The 21379-nt window shown below is 31.9% G+C and overlaps 1 protein-coding gene across 19 annotated transcripts in view; it reads right to left on the bottom strand.

The window, feature by feature from the left end:
• The window catches only part of LOC143252643 (zinc finger MIZ domain-containing protein 1-like), a 211316-nt gene that overhangs the window by 22153 nt on the left and 167784 nt on the right, over positions 1 to 21379 (bottom strand). For 7 of the 19 annotated variants that reach the window (XM_076505101.1, XM_076505108.1, XM_076505100.1 and 4 more), the window contains 6 exons: positions 11115 to 11414; positions 9191 to 9407; positions 7945 to 8415; positions 6384 to 6635; positions 4104 to 4230; positions 2127 to 2473 (listed from right to left, as the gene is read on the bottom strand). In XM_076505101.1, the coding sequence (XP_076361216.1) occupies positions 2127 to 2473; positions 4104 to 4230; positions 6384 to 6635; positions 7945 to 8415; positions 9191 to 9407; positions 11115 to 11401 (1701 nt within the window). In that variant the 5' untranslated portion in view covers positions 11402 to 11414. Of the gene's footprint in view, positions 1 to 2126; positions 2474 to 4103; positions 4231 to 6383; positions 6636 to 7944; positions 8416 to 9190; positions 9408 to 11114; positions 11415 to 12389; positions 12569 to 13453; positions 13708 to 17351; positions 17683 to 21379 lie in introns of those variants that run through there. The other 12 variants (XM_076505095.1, XM_076505097.1, XM_076505098.1 and 9 more) reach the window with 7 other exon arrangements.

Below are 21379 nucleotides of genomic sequence, written 5' to 3' on the forward strand. Positions count from 1 at the left end.
ACTGAACTACTAAATGAACTAATATTTACATACTTTTGTACCTTCAAATTTATTTTTAAGAATTAAAACAGGATATATTCCATTGATGGCACTAATGAATGTAATCCTGCCTGAAAATATTATGCACTGAATTTATAGTGATTATTTGATGATTAATTGAATGTAATTAGAGCACCATATATAGGATTGTTTCCAAATAATTCTTCAAAACTTTTAGCTTAAAATTTAATAAATTATTCATTTTTCCCTTTTTTTTAAAGCTTATACAAAAGAATGATAAGAAATCTGACACCACTGTTAATTCCTATCTTGTTTTTTCAGCAGTTTTTCCTACAATAGGTTTATTCCTTACTGAGAGATTTGTTATCAAACTGCTGGTTTCAGAGGTGTAAGAATAACTAACTACCACAGTGAATAGAGCAAGTTTCACATCTGCCTCATACAGGATATTCATAAGCTCTTATATATTTTTACACCTATTCTGAAAAATCCTAACCATCCTGGGATGATAACTTACATTCAAATACTGAACAAGTTTATTGTACAAAGCTACATCATAAATATTCTATCACTCTTATATTGTACTTTAGACAATCACTGTACTACAAACAAGCCTATAAACCCTACACTGTTTTCAATTCTGGGAAAATTCTAAGAATATTGTTATAGATGATGTCAAAGTACAGTTTCATGTAAACAGACTAATGCCACAAGTTGCAATTAATTGCTTTAATTTTTAAAGGTTTCTTCTTCAGCTGCTAACAGAAAATAAACAAAGGAAATAAGTGTGAAAAGATTATATGTAGAAATTTCAGGAGATTCACATTGGAATTTCACAGTCCAGACAAATATTCATTTTGTTTTGTTGAGTTCCTAAGTCAGTTGATAATGATATAATAACTACAAAAATATAAGTGAGAGAAGTATAAACTCTTACCACAAGTTGGTTGGAACTTTTGTGATGAACACTAACAGAACTACACATTTTCTCTTGCATTTTGTAAAATAAGATCTTTTTCCTACAACTTAGGCAAAAGGGTTAATTATTCTTTTTCTTCTAAGGGTGGGAAAAACTTCATGAAGTTAGAGATTTGCAAGATCGTTTTTTTTATTATTTGTTTGAAATTGTGAGGGAAGAGCATTCCAGCTACACACACACACACAAGAGGGGGGAGGAATCCTACACCAATACACCACTGTGAGGACAACGAGCTGTTATCTCTCATATCTGCCTTATATTGTTGAGTGTAAGATAGAACCCAAGAGCTTTCAAGAAACATTTATGAGAAAGGTATAAAACAAGTCATAACAAATACAGAATGTAAGGAGAATTCACAAATGTGACCTATTTGTCACAATAAAGTGAAGTGGTTTATTGAAATAATTGTAGAAATAATTATTTTTAATAGTATCACAGTCAGGTAGCTTTACCAATGAGGTATAAACATGTTACATCTATGTAAGTGTGATGTTTTAAAAACTGTTATTTCAATGGGTGAAACATATGGGTTAAAAAACAGAATTTATTTATGTTATTTTTAGTGCAATATTCAGTTCCTCTGGAACATTTTTTGTTAATTTAACATTTTTCTTAAAAACTGATAAAATCATAAAGCTAAATGTGCACCACAATAACAGTCCAATGGACAGTGCTTAAGGCAATTACAATATTCTAACAAATTTTCAACCTTAAATTAGTTTCAAAAGTTATATTTTAACTGGCTATAAGAAACATAACTTTAAAGTATTAAGAGTAGCTTTGACTAGAAAAGTATACAACAATATAGCAAAGTCCAATCAACAGTTGTGTTCCTACATTGGGTGTTGCATTGTTATTTTGTTTACATGCAAGTACATATTATACATACATATAGGTATATGCACAAGTACTTCATTACTTAATATCTTCCAGTATTTAAATCAAATATTAATAATGTGTAGAAAGTTGAGATACAATTAGACAAATGATGTGAAATAACAAAAGACAACAATATTTACTTTTACAGATCTTGCTTAACTATCACAGAAATTATGAAGTTTTTTTTAAAGATATAAGCTCAATTTAGTTATGATAGTGGAACAATCTGCAAAACAAAGTTGAAACTGCTAAACAAAAGCTTACTTACACAACAGCAAGCCGTCACAGTGATCTGAATAGTGTTTCGTCCTGGATGACACACTTCTTTTAGATAAAGAGGTCTATGAGATGTTTTAGTTTCACCTCTGTCAATAGTGATAGGTACAGCATTGACTGACACCTGTACTGAGGTAGGCCAGTTAGTGTTCATCTGCCTGTCTTCATGATGAAAGCACTTTAATTGCAACTCTAAGTCTGAACGCATCACTAAAGTTTGATGTATTGAGGGCTTTAATTGGAAGAAATGATTGCTGACAGCCAGATTGTGTTCCAACCGAAAAGGAGGCAAAATAGTTCCATCTCTGACGGGAAAAGTCAGTCTTAGCTCAGCATCTTCTATAAAATAGTGTATTTTCTGGGTTAATCTTTAAATAGAACAAAATATTTTTATAATTTATTTTAATAAACCATATACACGAGATTAACAGATAATTATTGCAGAATGTAAATAATTACAGATATGATGAACTATCTCAACAGTACATGTTAAAACTATCAAGTAACACTAAATGCAAAAAAGGTTAAAAATTCCTACAATTGGAAAACATCTTGGAAAGCATTGAGTTATTTATGCAGAGGAAAAATAGTGAGCAAGGAAAGGACAAAATACTTTAGAACTCATAAAACTGAGGAAGGAAGATGCTTGGAAGAGATAAAAAGAAGAATTGAAGTAATAGAAAAACACTCTGTACTAACAGTATTTCTTCTTAGTACACATGTTTAAATTGCATCTTGACAGTAAAATGTTAAATATATGTACTAAGAAGGAAATTCTAGCATGCTGCATCTGTCCATTGGTGGTTTTTGGGTGTGAAAGCTGGGTTGTGATTAGTTCATTAATTCAAGAACCAGATTAAGATGTTTAAACTGTGATGCTTCTGCACATGGCTCAAATTTAATTGAGGGGATATCGGAAAAACAAAACGTATAAAAGATAATGAGAACAAAGTGTCTAACTTCAACTATGGAAAGAAATATGGATTTTCCAGCCATTTCATGAGGAATTCAAATGGTAAGATGTTCTTAATCATTTTCAAGACTGTTAGGTTATATTTGTTTCAACATATGTTTCTGCAGGTCTGATGGAGAAGTAAAAACTTTTGATTACAAGATATTCTTGCACTATATCCACCTAAAAATTTATATATAACATGTTTATATAAATAGCTGCTTGGAAACATGTAACCCAACAATGTCTCTTTGGAATCATATATCCAATATGCAAGTTTCAGAAACTGTGAATGGGAAATATTTCTGCAAATGCAGAAAGCATCCCTTATATACATCTCAGGTAATTTATACATATATTATTTTTATTTAAAAATATAATAGTTTTACTAAATAGGTTAACATAGTTAGAGGCAAGAGTGAGAAAGGATAGCCATGAAAAATGTGGATGGATGATTTAATACAAGTGTAAAACATAACTGAATATGATGAAAATATCTAACAATAGATGACTACCAACCTTTGGAATAAAGACAACAGTATACGTGAAGTAAGTACATATTAATAAGAATCTTGTGCATATAAGTTCATAGCTTATAGAGTGTAAGCCATCTGAAGAATATTCAGTACATAACAAAATATTTCAAGCTACAGTGAATGGAACTTTTGTTAAGAATGTGAATGAAACAGTGGACACATACAAAAAACTGATTAGAAAAATGTATGGATACTTTTACTTTCTTAATGCTTATATTTTCTATTTAAACTCGGTTTTGTTATACAATCTAAAATGTTTGTATACAAAAATTTATTTCTATCTCTAATACATTCTATAAAATCTCATAGCAGCTTTGAATACTATAAAATTACAATCACTTTTATGAACATTTCATAAGTACAACTTCATCATGCTGAATATTGGTCACAACTTGTATATTTTCTAATCAACATTTATAAAATAAAAGTCTTGTTCTTATTGACTTATGAATATACAGTAGTGATTTTAAAAAATACTAACTTCCTTGATGCACCATAGGCTTTACATCACCATGACTGGAAGCAATGTATGGGGTCAGTCCTGAAGCTGGTGTAAGAGGTGGGGTAGGGTTTCCTGGGACTGATGGCTGTTGGTAACTAAAACTCCTCTATCAAAAGTTCAAACAACTATTGTTTTTAATCAAGAAATGCCACTGAAAATCATAAAAACATATTGTTTGCTTGATTTTTTTTTAAATTAACACTTATAACCACTGAAGGTTTACTATATGTATATTTCTGTATACTATACAAAAGTAATGTCTAACTTGTACTCTTCTGTATTAAAAGTAAAAAAAAAAAAGAAAAGATATATCAACTTTAAGATCTAACAAATGGATTCAAAAAAATTTTAAATATGGGTTGTTACTGGTAACAGGCTTCTCAGTAGTGGCAGCTCTTTCTAGCCTTTAAAATGAAAGCTAAGTTAGATATATTACAAATTAAAATTGGCTGAAACAGACTACTTTTAGATAAACTGTTAACATATTCATGTATTTTTATATTACACATATTTAAAGTAATACAAAATAAAAAAGCTGCTATGAAATCAATTTAACATGCAACGTCTCAGTGACTTCTTACACTGAATTAAATACGAGATACAGGGTGTTTATTCACACATTTAAGCTCTGACTTAGGTTTTGACAGTCTTTGGATATTTCTTCAACTTTAAATTTATGTGCAGTAAAACACATACACTTTGTTAAAACTTTACACCAAAGTACTAAATCATATTCATGTTGTTTTTTAACAAAATAGAAAATATTATTTAAAAAAAATCACTAAATGTAGAAAATAATACTTAGAAGCTCAGGTGAGTATGAAAACTGGAAATATTCTGTTGTTATTGTTTTCTTCCCCTTTTTACTTTTACTGCACACTGAGACCCCACTTAAGGCATTTTTCTAAATTGTACAGAGTAATTTAGTAAAAGTAACGTGGATATCTGCACACTTATTCTTGTTACTTTCAGATCCTGTATCTGGTATATGCATTATCTGTTTTAATTCTGTACTGGGTAGTATCTGGTTTAAGTCATTATAATTTTCATATGAGGTTACTGATATTTCATATTTTTAAATCTACAATTTATATGGATCTGTAATAGCAGTTATTTTGCTTTAAAGGACCCTTGAAAGTGTTTTAGGAATGATAAGTTATAATTATTGGATATTGTTGTTTTATTTTCTTAACAATGGGCTCTACTAATATTTCTTTTCAGACAAATACAAGTTCACCCACCATTACTGTAAACTACCATATGTGTAGTCACTTGTCTCTATCTTCTTTAATGCAAGTTTTGATTATTACATTCTTCAGTTGGAACTCTACATTTTTGTCAACTATCTATAATGTGGCAGAGTTGTTCTACTGTTCCTTCAGAGCATAACTTCAGTAAGTTTTATGTTTATTTATCTTAAATAACCTGGTCAATACTGTATACTAATGCCACTGTTATTTGTGGTACCATCTAAACTCTAGTGTATCATGTTTTGAAAATCTTTAGCGGCTAACATCCTACAATTTAACTTTGTATATTGTCCAAAACCTACATAAGTAGAGAATACATGATTATGCCATACCTCTCAAATGAGTTCAAAATAGTAACATCCTGCTTTCAGATATAATTTAGGAAAAAATTTGAGCACCATTCATATTTTGTCTTGTGTCATTAATCACACGAGTTATTATGTTCTCTCTTTCAAATCACTTGATATGGCAGTCTTACATCTAAACATACTACGATGATCTACCCTGGGTTTTCAGGTAAGAAAGTGAACATTATTTGGTAAAAACCTATTGTACAGGTCCATTTACTTGTACTAGAAATTCATTAACTTCCAAGTGATGCTGGATTTTCTTCTTCAAAAGATTTATTTTCTAACTTAGATACCCATAATTGTCTAGATTTTTAGAGCCATCAAGCAGTATAAGCTATACACACTTAAGTAAATACTGATAGTCCCACATAGATATTGGTTGTAATACAAAATTCAGTTACATTCTAGATAACTGTGAAATGTTTGTTTATAAATAATTTTCTATTTGAATATATTTAGGTTATGAATGATGTACTCTGTCCCTAACTTCAAGTGCTATTATATAATAACTTAATTTTATAATTTCACAATCCATAGTTCTTAGTTTAGTTTTATCTTTTGCAACTACTTAATCTTACAAACGTATCTAACAATTTGATATATCCAATTCTTTAATGACAAATATGCACTTCAGGAAATGTGTCTCAATATTTACAAACCTGATAGTTTGGAGGATTAACATACGTATTTCCATTGTATGGTTGTTCATGTTGGAGTTGTGGTGTTGTACCATTCACTTGACCTGATGGATAATACTGGCCTTGTTGTGCCATATAGGAAGGTCCTTGTGGTCTCATGGATGGTCGCATTGTTTGATGAGGTGGATAAGCCATGGAAGAGATGGGCTGCGTTAAAGATGAAGGATACTGATGTGGTTGCTTGCCAAATTGGGTAGACTGACCTATTGAATACTATAGCAGAAACAGATAATCAAATATAACAGTTACAAAATATTATATGTATTTTGTTAAGTGGTTCAAATTAGATCTTATGATTGTCTTTAACACAGAAATGAAACTTCGCTTTTATATCATTTCAAATGCACTTTGTTTTTCATCTACAGAAATGTTATAATAATAGTATTTGACATTACAATATTGCAGATAGATCACTTCATGCTGTAGTCCAGGTGAAGATTTTTTAAATAATTTTTGGAAACTAAAATTGTTAGTACCAGTACTAATATGAATCACATGCTTTAATATAAATATTTTTATTCAGGTCCAAATAAGCTCCTTCAAGATTAAACAAGTTTTACCTAAACAAATATCTTCTTGCACTGGAATAACAATCAGTATAAAATTAAAACAGCTATAAAAATCAGTTATACATAAGAATTAACAATCAACAATTCTGCCCCCTATACTAAAAATAACCATTACCGAACAACTTAAATTTGATTTCTCATGAATGAACACAAGTCTAAGTAACTATGAAATTTCTTTCATCAAGCTGGATGACTATATCTTCAAATCTGTAGCTGATTCATACATGATTACATAAATATAAAGCAATGAAATGCAGTTTAATGAGTTGAAATATAAAATGACAAAGATTATTTTGAATGTAGCTAAAGATTTTATTTAAAATAGGTTAAAATTCAGTACAGTAATTAAATGGTAAACACAACCCATTTTAGTAAGGTTTCAACATTACATTATATTCCTGATAAAAACAAGTATATTTAATAATAATTGAAAAAACCTCAAAATTAAAACCAAAGTACTGGTTGTCTATGGAAAAGAAATAATACAGTATGACCCTCCCTCTGAAAAAAAACATTCTTAATAAAGTAAATTTTATGATGGTTCTTTCCATTAAAAGGTTTTAAAGATAGCAATATTAACAAATTAAGTTGTGTTTTAGTGAGAAACATATATGCATTTTATGTAAGTTAACTAAATTTTATGAAATGGTTATCTTGTGCCTTTTGAAGTTGAAGATGTCAAACAGACTCTTTTCAGAAATATTTAACAACTTTTATGTAGTAAATAATATTGCTTTACTTGCTCTATATCAATGTTATTAAAACCTATACTGTTTTAAAAATGCATTTGTTAAATAGCTGTCAAACGAGGTTAAATACTTGTTTATAAAACTATTAAAAACAGAAAAAAAATGTTTGATTCAACAAATAATTTTAATCCATAAGCAGATATGAAAAATCTAAACCTTTTATGTTTGATTCAAGGCATATAGCACACAGCAAACAAACCCCACCTGTGAAGGACTATATGACTGCTGAGTACTAGCTCCATAGGGTGGCATGTTAGAACTATACTGTGAAATCATAGTATTGCTGTACTGTGACTGTCGTTTCTCTGCTAAATACTGGGCAGGACTTGGATATGGAGTTACACGACTTCTTGGTTGTGGACTCATTCCCACTGGAGGCCCCTGGTACATGGCTGTACCTCCACTTCCCATACGTGATAGAACTTGCATACCAGCTTTGTTCATCTGAACATTCATAGTCACGGGTCCGTTCATGACATTCTCAGAGTTATATCGGTTCATTGAATTGGCAGAATTCATCATAGGGTTATTCATAATGCCCAATGAAGCATCCATAGACGTCATAGTCCCTGCCATAGGGTTGTTCATGTGGTTCTCTACCTGCCCCAAGCCATGTGGTAAATGTTGAGCTCCATAACTGTCCCGATATTGGTGCTGCTCTTTCACACTAGGCAACTGATAAAAGTAATTTAAATCACAAATAAAAATTATTATATTTTAATTTAAACAAGTAATGAATGTTCATACTAAATAAAACTGACTAAATATCCAATAAAAACACATATACTACCTCACTGTTATACACTATCTATTAAATGTTTATTTTAATTTTTGAAAACATAAACATAATCACATATTAAAACACATGAAATTAAATGGGTATGTAAACATATTAGCAGACCAGAATAATTTCTTTCAATTCTAAAAAAAATATATTCTGTTACTTCAGAAGAATGAAATGAAAATAATTATAATGAATTCTGAAATTCACTTATTTTTCCTCTTGCTACACTGACCACACAGTTAATAACAAGGTGTAAATTAACTTGTGTGACTGTTGTGTTAATCATCCATGTTGGTAATAAGGTGCAAAATAGCTGAAGTGGTGGTTTGTAATGGTTATCCATTTCAGTTGCAAGGCGTGAAATAATTGACAGTGGTTTTTAATGGTTATCCATCTTAACAACAAGATGTGAATGTTGTATTCTCAGGATAGTTTGTATGGATACTAAAACTTTAATTAAAATAAAGTACAGAACAATGTTTCAACCTCCTTAGGTCATCTTCATGTGAATGTTATACAGGTCATCACTTTTTGTAATGAACTAAGAAATAATTGATCTGAGATTTTTTTGGGCACCCTTTTTTTTTCTTAAAATACTTTTAAAAACAAGTTAAATGAATACTGTATTGACAACCTAATTTAACAGGGAAATTAAAAATAACATACCTGACTATTAAACTGATTACCCATTACTGCTTCCTGTTGTTGCTCCTGGAATGCCACAACACTAGCAGTTGCTGTAGCTGTAGCAGTAGCAGCTGCTGCTGCTCTTGCTACGAGGGCTGCTGCATTGAGAGCACCTGAAGGGTTCTGATAGTCTCCAGAGGGTCCATTACCAGGAACCATCATTGATCCTCCCATAGAGGTTGATGTCAGGTCATAACTAATGAAAAACACTGATAGTGAGATTGACATGAATTTCTCAAACACCATCGTTTTAATAAAAACTTGTATATTCTAGACAATATACAGAAACACACACATGCTTATGTGTAAAACATAAAGCTGTTAGTATTTACAATACCTATCATTAAAGAGATAAACAAGTTACTTCTGTATTGTGTATATGAACATAACTGTAAAATTAAAGTAGCATTATCCAATAACATGACAATGAAAGGTCACTTCAGACAAGTTTTCAAATGCATTGTCTGTGAAAAACTCAGCAACACTCACCAAGTTATCAACCAAACTAAATGTTAAATACATATATTCATGAAAATTATATCTTCACTGACATCTTTTTGGTGCAAGTGAACTTGTAAGTTTTAAATTATACTTTGAGATATTAAAATATAACATTTTTTCTTTCTCAAATAATCTCAACAAATAAATTGTAAAAATGAGTCTAAATAGATTTTTTTCTTAGCAACTATAATGAAACTGAAATTTCTAAGGAGAATGTTTTTAAATCTTAACATAAAAATATGCTTGTGGTTAAAATAAATGCAAATAGAATATTATCATTACAAGATCAGTCCTAACATGGTGTCAACAGATTAAACCTAATTACTATCATTGACTTGCAAATTAATTCCTTTTTCCAAATGACAACATTATACAGTCAAACAAGTAAATGTTGGTTAACATCAACAAACTACATACAAAGAGTAGTTGAATATAGATCTTGTACTATAATTGTGTATATGACAGATTAAAAACTATCAATACCACTGTTAAGGCACACACCACTTTTTCCAGTCACACCTACAAAAAAGGTGCTCCACCCTGTTTTACTTGTTAATTCTTTTCAGTATCCATTTTCCTGACATCACAATTCATACTCAAGGTCAGATACAGAGCAATAAAGTCACTGGGTAGACCAAACCCAGTAAACAAAATGTAAAATGAAAGGGAAAACAAACAAATGGCATCACCTTAACTTGAAGGACTAAGAGAAACAGGTTTATTTAACTCAAATTCTCCCAACCTACGAAACTTGTTTTGTTGCAGTAAATTGGATCCAACTACACAATGTGACATGCAGTTAAAGTATAAGTAAGGAGAATTCTAGAATTCACTCTGTTATTTATTTGTGTTATTCATACATAATGCTTGGATTAATCATTTTATTTGTCCCTACCTAATGAATGTATCTGATTTTAAGCAATTCATTAAAGCAATATGATCTCAGTGCTTTCATTTTACATATATTTGAAATTACAAAAACAGCTTTTCATAGACATAAGTTTACTTACCATTGTTGAAAAGTATTTCCACTATAATGATAAAGTAATACATGTACTTATAAAGTAAGCAAAAGCAGAAAGTTGTATTTAATAAACTGATCTCTCTTAAGATGCATACTTTATTTTCAGGAGCAAATTATCCAAAACAGTAAAGGATAGATGCCTATTTAGCTTTTTATTTAGTACATGCAATGTGTTCACTTTAAGAAATAAATGAATACACTCAGAGAATAATATCTTGCAGTTTATTATAATATATAAAATAAACACAAACATACAAAAAGTTGATATACACTCTTGAAACCTTTGGTCATGGAATACTTAAGTAAAAAATACTCCTATTTTAAGTTTCCAAGACATGTGCTTACATTTTTTTTAAAATATAGGATTAATTTATTTACCCATTATATCCTTGAGCAGCTGGTCTTCCAGTCATGCCCTGAGGAGGATAAACCTTTGAAGACATGCCTGTTGGATTACTGCCAGGGAAAGCATGCTGACTTTGACCATATGGAACTTGTGCCATGGATGTATTAGTACCTGTATACGAATTGTGTGCCAATGGTCCACTCTGAGTGCTTGTGGTCACTCCCCAAACAGTAGTCACTACAGATAGATGTTGTTGTGGAGCTTGATGGTGGGGACCATAACCAGCAGGTGGCGTTTGTTGCCAGCCCATTGTGGCCATGGTAGTAGTATCACTTGAGAAAAGAAAGAAAAAACAGTTTCAAACAGCCTTATGTTAATTACATACTAGACTGTAGTATTTTGTGATCACTGTAGTGTTATTTAAGGAAAAGCAAACAAAAAAAGAAACTTTATTGTTATTAATCCTAGATATAATGTATGTTTTTTGATTCACAATTAATGTTCAAGTCTATGAAGATGTCACATCTGAAGTTAGTCATAATTAAAGTTTAATAATAAAAGAAGTTCATACAGTTTAAATTTCAAAGTTTTAATAAAGCATTATTTGTACAAAAAATTCAGTTAAAGATATCCTCTTCAATTACAGAAAATTTAGTGCATGAAACAATTTTATTAAAAGTCTATAGAATAATCAATAATAATTTTTATTTTGGATCTTAGAAGAGATGCACTTATTACTAATACTTACTAAGATCAACATACAGTAGAATTATTAAGATAATATTACTGACAGATTTTTGCTGCTTTATGTTATTAACTGGAAATTGATTTTGCATGCATAGAAAAAAATTAATGTCTATTCAGTGTTGAGAACTGTGGACTATTACAACTTAGAAACCAGTAGGGTTGCAAGTTGTTTTCATACTCCAAAATTTACAAGGAATGAAATACATAAAAATCAATGTCTATTCAGTGTTGAGAACTGTGGACTATTACAACTTAGAAACCAGTAGGGTTGCAAGTTGTTTTCATAATCCAAAATTTACAAGGAATGAAATACATAAAAATCAATGTCTATTCAGTGTTGAGAACTGTGGACTATTACAACTTAGAAACCAGTAGGGTTGCAAGTTGTTTTTATAATCCAAAATTTACAAGGAATGAAATACATAAAAGCTTAGTGTATAATTAACTACACAAGGGATATTCCTGGCAGTAGTATAATGTAAACATCAATACAAAACTTTAACACTTTCATATTATTTTATATTTGAAAATTATAGTATTCAAAGTAATGTTTTGTTTACCTGATAACTTCTCAACACTTAAATGAGGGTGTAGATGTAAAAACAGTACATGTATACACACAGATAACATTATGTTTAAGTTTTAGACTCTCTTGCAGTGTAAAAGTTGGCAGATGGTACCTGCTTACAGCTGTTTGTGCTACTTTTTTCCACAGGAACTCATAGTAGTTGAGCCAGTGCTTTAATAATACAATAAAAACAGCATAAGCTAAATATAATGTACTTTTTTCTTTATTTAAATAATATAAATAAAAATTTATTATATGCACAATAAACACACACCACTAGAAGTCAATCACAGGCACATAAATGTTGATTATTACATAATTATTTGCTTGTGATTAATTAAGTCCTACACATCCACATTTAATTTCTTTGTGGAAGATTTAGACTGCAGCTTTCCTTAACTGTTTGAAAGAATTTAAATAATCTTAGCATTCTACTACAGATTTGAAGCCATACCATATTAAAGAAGCACTAAATAAAATATCTCAGAGTGTGTGTGTGTGTGTGTGTGTGTGTGTGTGTGTGTTGCTGTTTAAATGAACATAAAAATAACAATTTTAACAATAACCAGTGTATTTGCACAAATTGCTCAGAAAATCCAGTAACTTGTCAATTTTTGGGGTGACATAAATCTAGGAACAGTTCTTTGTTTTTGTTTTTATGACGATAAAGGTTTGCTCTGTGTGACAAAATAAATCTAGCATAATGGAGATATTGATTCTTATTATTAATAACATGCTTTCTCTTTGATAGGTCAACATTCAAATGACAGTAAGTAGTGTTTCAACTTTTGTGCTTGCACTCTGACTGAAACTAAACAGAATTACCAATTATAGTTTTTGTACAGAAATATGCATAAAACAGACAAAAATAAAACATTCAGTGATAAACTACATATTCTAAAATCATTCTAAGTAGTTGTGCATGACAAAATGGTTAACCAAGAACTGAATAAAGAGAAATGTGAGACACTTCATTCTCCAATAAAATACCTACAAAAATAACAACCTTAGTTTGACAATAAACACTTTAATGTATATTTTTACATAATTGTGCACCTCATTCTAAGGCCCAGCATGGCCAGGTGGTTAAGGCACTGGCTCGTAATCTGAGGTTCACAGGTTCATATCCTCATTGCACCAAACATGCTCGCCCTTTCAGCTGTGGGGGCATTATAATGTGATGGTCAATCACACTATTTGTTGCTAAAAGAGTAGCCCAAGTGTTGGCAGTGGGTGGTGATGACTAGCTGCCTTCCCTCTAGTCGGGAACGGGAAATTAGGAACGGCTAGCACAGATAGTCTTTGTATAGCTTTGCGTGAAATTCAAAACAAAATCAAAACAAAAACTTCATTTTCTAATAAAATATCTACAAAAATAACAATCTTAGTTTTACAATAAATACTTAAATGTTGATTTTATATACTTTCCCTAGCTTATAGTTCTTGGCATTTTTATTGCTAATTTTGATAAATTTTGTTTTTATACATGCCATTGTCATCATTAAAGTTAATCAAGCAGAGTATAATATCCCGCTTTAGGTTATCATATTGTTTTGAACAGTGCAACATAAATGCTTATTGCTAACGGGTAAAAGCAAAGTGTCTTATCGTTCAGAAAAACTACCTACAAATTTACATTTTCAGTAAACATACAATTTGTAATGATCTTCAGTGTGTTCACTTATATACAATCAAAAATAAGAATAAAACTTCTTATTTAAATAGATAGATGGTTTTCAGTAACCAAACTACTAACCAGATTGTGAACCACTATTCAGTCAAATAAGAATTAGCAAGCAGAATGTCATATCTGATATCTTTATACTTGTGTCTGTTAGAGGAAATTGTTTTGATAAGAGATAAACTGTGCAAACTTTATACCCGATGCAATAAGGATTGAAATGAGTCGTACTATCAAAAATGGTTTAGTATACGACATGACTGTTAAAAGATCTACATTTTATGAGTCATTTGCTACTAATCTTATCAAGTGATTCTAAAAAATGGATATACATTTCTAGGGAAAAATTATAAATTACCTTTCCTCAGGTTTGTTAACCAACTGATGTCATTCTAATTTTATTTGTGCCCTACATTTGGTGGAAGTAACGAGTTATTTTGCCAAAATGTAAAAGAAAAACAACAGAAACAATCAAATACAACATAAGTACAAACTTTTCACACCTTCTTGATTTTGTTTAAAACTCAATGGGAATGTTTAATAAAAAGTATGAAGTTTTAAGTTGCTCATATACCCACATCAAAAGTATATATTTTTGTATTATGTATAAATCTCTTTCACTTACTATGTGTTTTTATTAACATTTCAAACTTGCACTCAAATAATTCATGTATATTGATCAACTGTTGCTGTGGTGTAGATGTTTAATGTTACCCATTTTATCTGAAAGTCCACTGTACAGTCATTACGATAAAAATAAAAGACTCCAGACTCCACCAAGGAACATCATTAATACACAGCTTTAGTGTTAACATAGTGTACTATAGGCTACCCAAAAAGCATTGTATTAATATTAAGTACTTATGTCATTGTATTAGCAAATATGTGTACAGTAATACAAGATTATATACTAACATACTAGATATATACCACCAAACAGTATGAATCAATGTTTAATTCAAATTCAATATTTTCCAGCTGCAATTCTGGTAATATTTTATTTACAGATTCAAAATATTTAAAAGAAAAAAATGTACTGAATAAATTATAAATGTTAAAACAAATACACCACAAAATTAATTTAGGACCAATGCATTTAAAATATCATTAAATGAACTCTTAAATACAAGAAGAAACTGAAAGTTTGCTAAATCAAAATATGATACTTTTGCTGCTCATAGTACCATCCACATCTAAATAAAGGATACAAAGGTCAATCAGTTCAATATTAACCTATAAAGTAGCTTATTGCATATATCTACATCTGCTTGGTTTTTCAATTCCTCCCATAAAGTTAGACAAAATGGTTGAAACTCTGTATGTAGTTTTCTAAAACCATATAATAGATATAAAAAATATTTCTGAATGAATCAGAAGGAAATCCCCAAAATGGAGGGGAGGTCAAAGGGTTTGGGGGCTCTTGGAACTAGACTGACAAATTTGCATTATAATTGGCACAAGCATGGAAGATGTTGAAAATAATTATCCAGGCCTATAAATTCATATTTTTCACATTACTATCTCCAAATTTAAAATTAAAACTTAATCTTGATTTTTAAAAATCTTTGACAGAAAGTAGTTAATAAAATTTATGAAAATTCAAGAACCAGTTGAAAAACTGCTGAAGTGAAACCTCAAGTATCACAATATGCTGACAAAAAAAAAACCAGGACCATTTGGTCGTTCAAGGTTGCCCCTGCATAAACATCCTTGAGAAAAGTAAATCTTTAAACCCACCCTTCATTTTCCAGGAAATCATCAGAATAAAACTGTCTTGGTGCACCAGCCTCCAGAAAAATAAAAATTTTGACACGTTTTATTTTCAGGAAATAATTGATTATCCTATTAATTCCTGTAGTGCTTGCTTCCACTACTGTCATAAGTTAATCACCCTATTACAAAAATACAACTGTCTCAGGTGAAGCCTAGTCTGTCTCTTCCAAAACCTAAACTCGTGATCTCTTGTTTTATTATCTTCCAAATACAGCACACAAAACCAAACGACTTTATTCTATTAATCCCTCAGGTAACCTTATAAACTTCAATAGCACCGTTATGTTCGATAGAGAAAATACGTCGAGATATGCTATCTTTGTAAGATAACACTTCCACCCCCACCACCCAAACTTCATCTTAGTAACCCTCCTCTAAGACCATTCTAGCAAGTCGAACTTTCTTAGACAAGATCAAAAACGTACACATATATTCCAAGTGATGATTTAATAGTTATTTGCATAGATATAATTACTTCTCTAATCTTGTAATCAATGTCTACAAATATATACTAAAATTTTACTAACGTTTACTAATAACAACAGGGTACTGCTACAATGGCTCCAGTGATTTATTCACTACTATGCTGAGATCCTTTTTTCATTTACGAATTTCATTTATTCCCATCTATATTTAACGTAAAAGTCATTTGCCAACCATTTATATTCAGCTTACCGATTTAACAAAGAAATTCAGTAGCACCTGAGCACATCTATAAATAACTAAGAGTTGAATGCCATAAGCAAACTTCAGCGATTATTTTCCTATTCATATTATTAATGCAAATAAGAAAGACGAAGGCCCAGGCACTGACCACTAAGAAACTACACAAGTAACAAAGCGTAGCGTCCAGTTTAATCAGACTATTACTATATTAATAAAATAATTTTTGTGTTCTACCACTACCATTCAACCACCCTACGACCTAATTAATTAGTCTTTTCACACATTTCTTAGCTTTTGTGTGGCGTCTTATCAAAATAAATTTAACTAGAAAAATTCTAAATCCTTTCAATCATCTAAGTAATAAATACCATCTTTCAACTGCATAAATATTTTCAGTATTTTCTTTGATAATACTAAACAATTGTCCATCCACGAGAACCACCCGGTTCAGAAAAATATCAACTGTATTAGTTGAATACGGTGTAGCCTCATAATTACACTTCTACTAAGGCTACAGAATAGAATTTAATTCTCTGGTTTAGGCCAGTATCGGAAATTATCTGAAACTTAAATTATATACATATCATACAGTCAGTCACTTTCTACTACTAAAAATGTTATATTGTAAAAACTTTACCAACATAAGTCTATAGTTGAAGACAACGGTAGCTTTTCACTGGGACAAGAAATTCACAATTAACTTAACATTTACGCTATTTAAAAGACAACTGAAACTGTGTGAAAGGTAATTATATATATAAATATATAGGTACATACCCCTGATACACTACGTGTAATCGATATTACTACTTACAAACAAAGGCCTTTACTTACACGTGAACTGTATATCCAATATTTCCCACTTCTACAAGCGACATACGGAGGAGAGGAAACACCCGGTTGAATTCAATTCAAGCCGAAACTGATGCCGGCAAAGCCCAACAACGATTTACTTTAATATCCACACGCCCAGTGCAAACGTGAGGTTTCTAGAATAGGTACAGAGTTATCGTCTAGTCTTAGTAACCTAACAAACCGACCTTACGTCACAATCACTTCCTCTCCTGCAATTCCCTTGGTGAACTGCGAGCTCCAGGTGCGAGGCTAGTCTTGCCATGTCATAATGTGCCACTGATGTAAAGCGATGAGCTACACAAAGTACAGACTACAGTACGTATGTTGCTAAGTTTGATCGCATAAACAAATGACGGTTGGCTGAAGAGAAGTATGAAAACGCAACCAACCGTACTGATTGTACACATACAGGCCTCGCGTCACACCATTGATTTCAGTCATTCATGCCTTAGCCTGTAGGGCTACAGTTGGGTGAGGCACAAAGGGTACATGTGGACCTAGACAAAGTGCTTCTAGAAATATTCAAAACGAAATAGCCTAAATAAAATGAAGCGTATATTGTTTGTATATAGTAATACTTCGTTATATTTGGTTAAATGTTCTCTTCCATGTGTATACTCGGTCGTTACCGGTAATTCTAGTATCAAGAGTTTGACAATACATTCGGGATTAGCAGTACCAGTTTAAAACAAAAGTTATTATATTTTAGGGAAATTGCCAATTTGTTGATTTATTTAATTCATTTTTTATACATTTCTCACAAAATACGATAAGAAATGAAACTGTAGTATTATTAAAAACGATTTAACGTTCAGAAGCCACACAAATGTGTCACGTACCAACTAACCCTGTCTCTTGCTGGTAACATTACTAACACCGTATATATCGTTGCATAAGACCATACTTTTACTATTAAAACAATGCATCATTTTGCCAAAAATGCGTCTCATACAGAAGTTCAGAGACATAATTCTACTTTGAACTTTAACCAAAACTACGTTGTTCCTAGTAACTTCTGTTTGTTTTTCGAATAAGTGCGTTGACCTCGTGCTACCTACTGCGTCACAAAAATAATTTGTTTGTTTTTAAATTTAGAGCAAAGCTAATTTATCAGTGTAAGACTAGGGGGAAGGCAGATAGTCATCACCACTCACCGCCAACCACTGGGCTGTTCTTTTACCAATGAATAGTGAGATTGACCACTGAAAGGGAGAGCATGTTTTGTATGACGGTGACTCGAACCCGCGATTCTCAGATTACAAGTCGAGTGCCTTAACCACCTGGCCAAGCCGGGCCAAAGATATTTGTAATTGTATTATCTGTCTCGATTATTCGTAATTAGACGTTAATTATACCACATGTTAGTTACATTTAATCGAGGTATGTTTAATTAGAAATACCGATCTCATCCGTTATACTAAAATATTGTTAATATTATATAAAAACATGTCAGTTTCTGTAACATACACTGATTTTGCAAAAATATTTTGATAGTAGATTACTATATCTTAAGGCGAAGTATTTTTTGTAATAGAAAAGGTGTTCGATTGTAGTGAAGACTTTGTAAAATTGTTTATTACTTGTTTGTTACTTAAGCCCACCGAGATGTCTGTATCGTTCGAAGAGCATAGAAAACCTCACTTGCGGTTGTATTGATTACCCTAGAGCGTAGGTTAGTTATCACAGTTTAAAAATAACTTCTAAGAATTTCTTGAGAAAAGTGACATCCTGGACTTACTTGACAATAGAGGTCGTTCTCTTAACTGAATTTCACAGAAATAAACTTGCTTAAAAAATCTAGGATCGCCTTATACACCGGCAAATAAGGTGGTGTTACATGGGTGCTGATTTTTGATGTGCTCAACATACACTATCGATATATATACTGTATGAAATGCATAGTAACAAGTCAATTTCCATAATTGCAACAAATATATTTAATGCAATGACTAATACAAATTTGAGAAACAACAGTTTATAAGCAAAATAATTTATTTTTTGAGGGAACATACTACATGTTTTGACAGAACATTAATCTGTCTTTCAAAATATGTAATATATACTGGAGGGATTAATACATTTTGATAATAAAGTTAGAAAAAAGAATGACTTTAACATTTAAGATAATTATAAGAAAACTTTTATTTTAAACATTTAGCCTTTGCAGCTTCGTCGAGGCTAGTGACCAAAATTGTCTAATGTATAAACCCAGAAGAACCGCAAAGGAAAAACGTTCTTTTATAATTACATTGGTCTATTTTATTCAGGTAAGATACCCGAAGGACACGGAACAATGTTCTGTTGAAATATACAGTGTTACCCCAAAATAAACTACTTTATAATGATAATAAATCGTTGTGTGTCAACTCATTATTATACGAGGGCTGTTCAAAAAATACGCGGACTGTTTGAATTGCGCGGCTCCAGTTGTTCCAGGGGAATCCGCTTGGTGTCGCTAGGTTTGCACAGATCAGCTGATTACGACGCCATTTCCCGATTGCAGATACCTTCATTTGTGTATTAGCCACGCGGTTTTAAGTGAAGTACGATTTTTTTCGTTTGGCGGATTTCAGAATGAATGACCTGAAGGAGCAACGACTTGCTGTGAAATTTTGTGTTAAACTTGGAAAATCTGCAAGTGAAACTTTTGCTATGCTTAACACGGCTTACGGTGATGTTGCTATGAAGCGTACGGCATGTTTCAAGTAGCATGAACGTTTTAAGGATGGTCGACAGTCCATTGAAGATGATGAGCGTCCTGGACGTCCTTCCACGTTAACTGACCACCCATACGTCGACAAAATCAACACCCTGATGCGGGCAAATCGACGTCTGACTGTCAGGGAGCTTGCTGAAGAGTGTGGGATATCAGTTGGATCTTGTTACGAGATTTTGACCGAAAAATTGAAGATTCACCGCGTTGCTGCGGAATTCAGCCCTCAGAACTCGTGAGTTTTTGGCCAAACACTCGATCACTGTTCTTCCCCACCCCCCTACCCACCTGACCTTGCTCCTTGCGATTGTTTCTTGTTCCCCAAACTCAAAAGACCCTTGAAAGGAAGAAGATTTGAGACGATTCCCGAGATTAAGGCAAATGCGACGAAGGAGCTGGAGGACATTACAAAAGAAGCGTACCAGGACTGTTTCAACAAGTGGAAACACCGTTGGGATAAGTGTGTGCGTTGGGGAGAAGAGTACTTTGAAGGGGTCCCAGACCTGTAACTTCTAAATAAAGTACATTTTGTTTTATGACGTTAGTCCGCGTATTTTTTGAACAGACCTCGTAATGTGCTTCCTTACTCAAGTATGCAACTAGGTTTTGGCTCCCGCTAGTACAGCGGTATGTCTACGGATTTACAACGCTAAAATTAGGGGTTCGATTCCCCTCGGGGAACTCAGCAGATAGCCCTCTGTAGCTTTGCTGTAAGAAAAACACACACACGCGCAACTAGGTTTCAATTTCGTAACCGTACGTGGAAAAATATGAAATGAGGACGTTTGCAAGTGTGCTTGTTTGTTTACCTTAATGCACACACTGTATATAACAATACAAAGTTAATTAAGCCCATTTCGAACAAATACATTAAATGACATTTTGAAGTAGTATACACTTTCCTAGATAATGGAATACGTAATGCCTACAAAAAATTACGTAGTTGGCATATTATATATATAAATAACGTACTAATATGCTTCTTTTCTATGTGGCGCTCACTGTCAAGGTAAGCCTAAAAAGAGTGAAATTACAGTGAAACTGAAGAACCAAGGAAATGTAGGTCACAGAAATTTAATACGGTAAAACTGTTTTATTTTTTTGGAACGCTTTGTGTGTGTGTGTGTGTGTGTGTAGTTAGTAAATTATGTTCAAAAGGGGTCTTCATACGGAATATCGCGTTCCTTACTTTGCATATAGGAGCGTTTGTATTTTCGCTCAGGGTCCATTCACGTAGTAATAGGGCCACAACTACGTCATAGTTTCACAACTAGAGGACGTAAATGTTGCATGT

The sequence above is a fragment of the Tachypleus tridentatus genome, chromosome 6 (assembly GCF_004210375.1).
Source record: "Tachypleus tridentatus isolate NWPU-2018 chromosome 6, ASM421037v1, whole genome shotgun sequence".
NCBI lineage: Eukaryota > Metazoa > Arthropoda > Merostomata > Xiphosura > Limulidae > Tachypleus > Tachypleus tridentatus.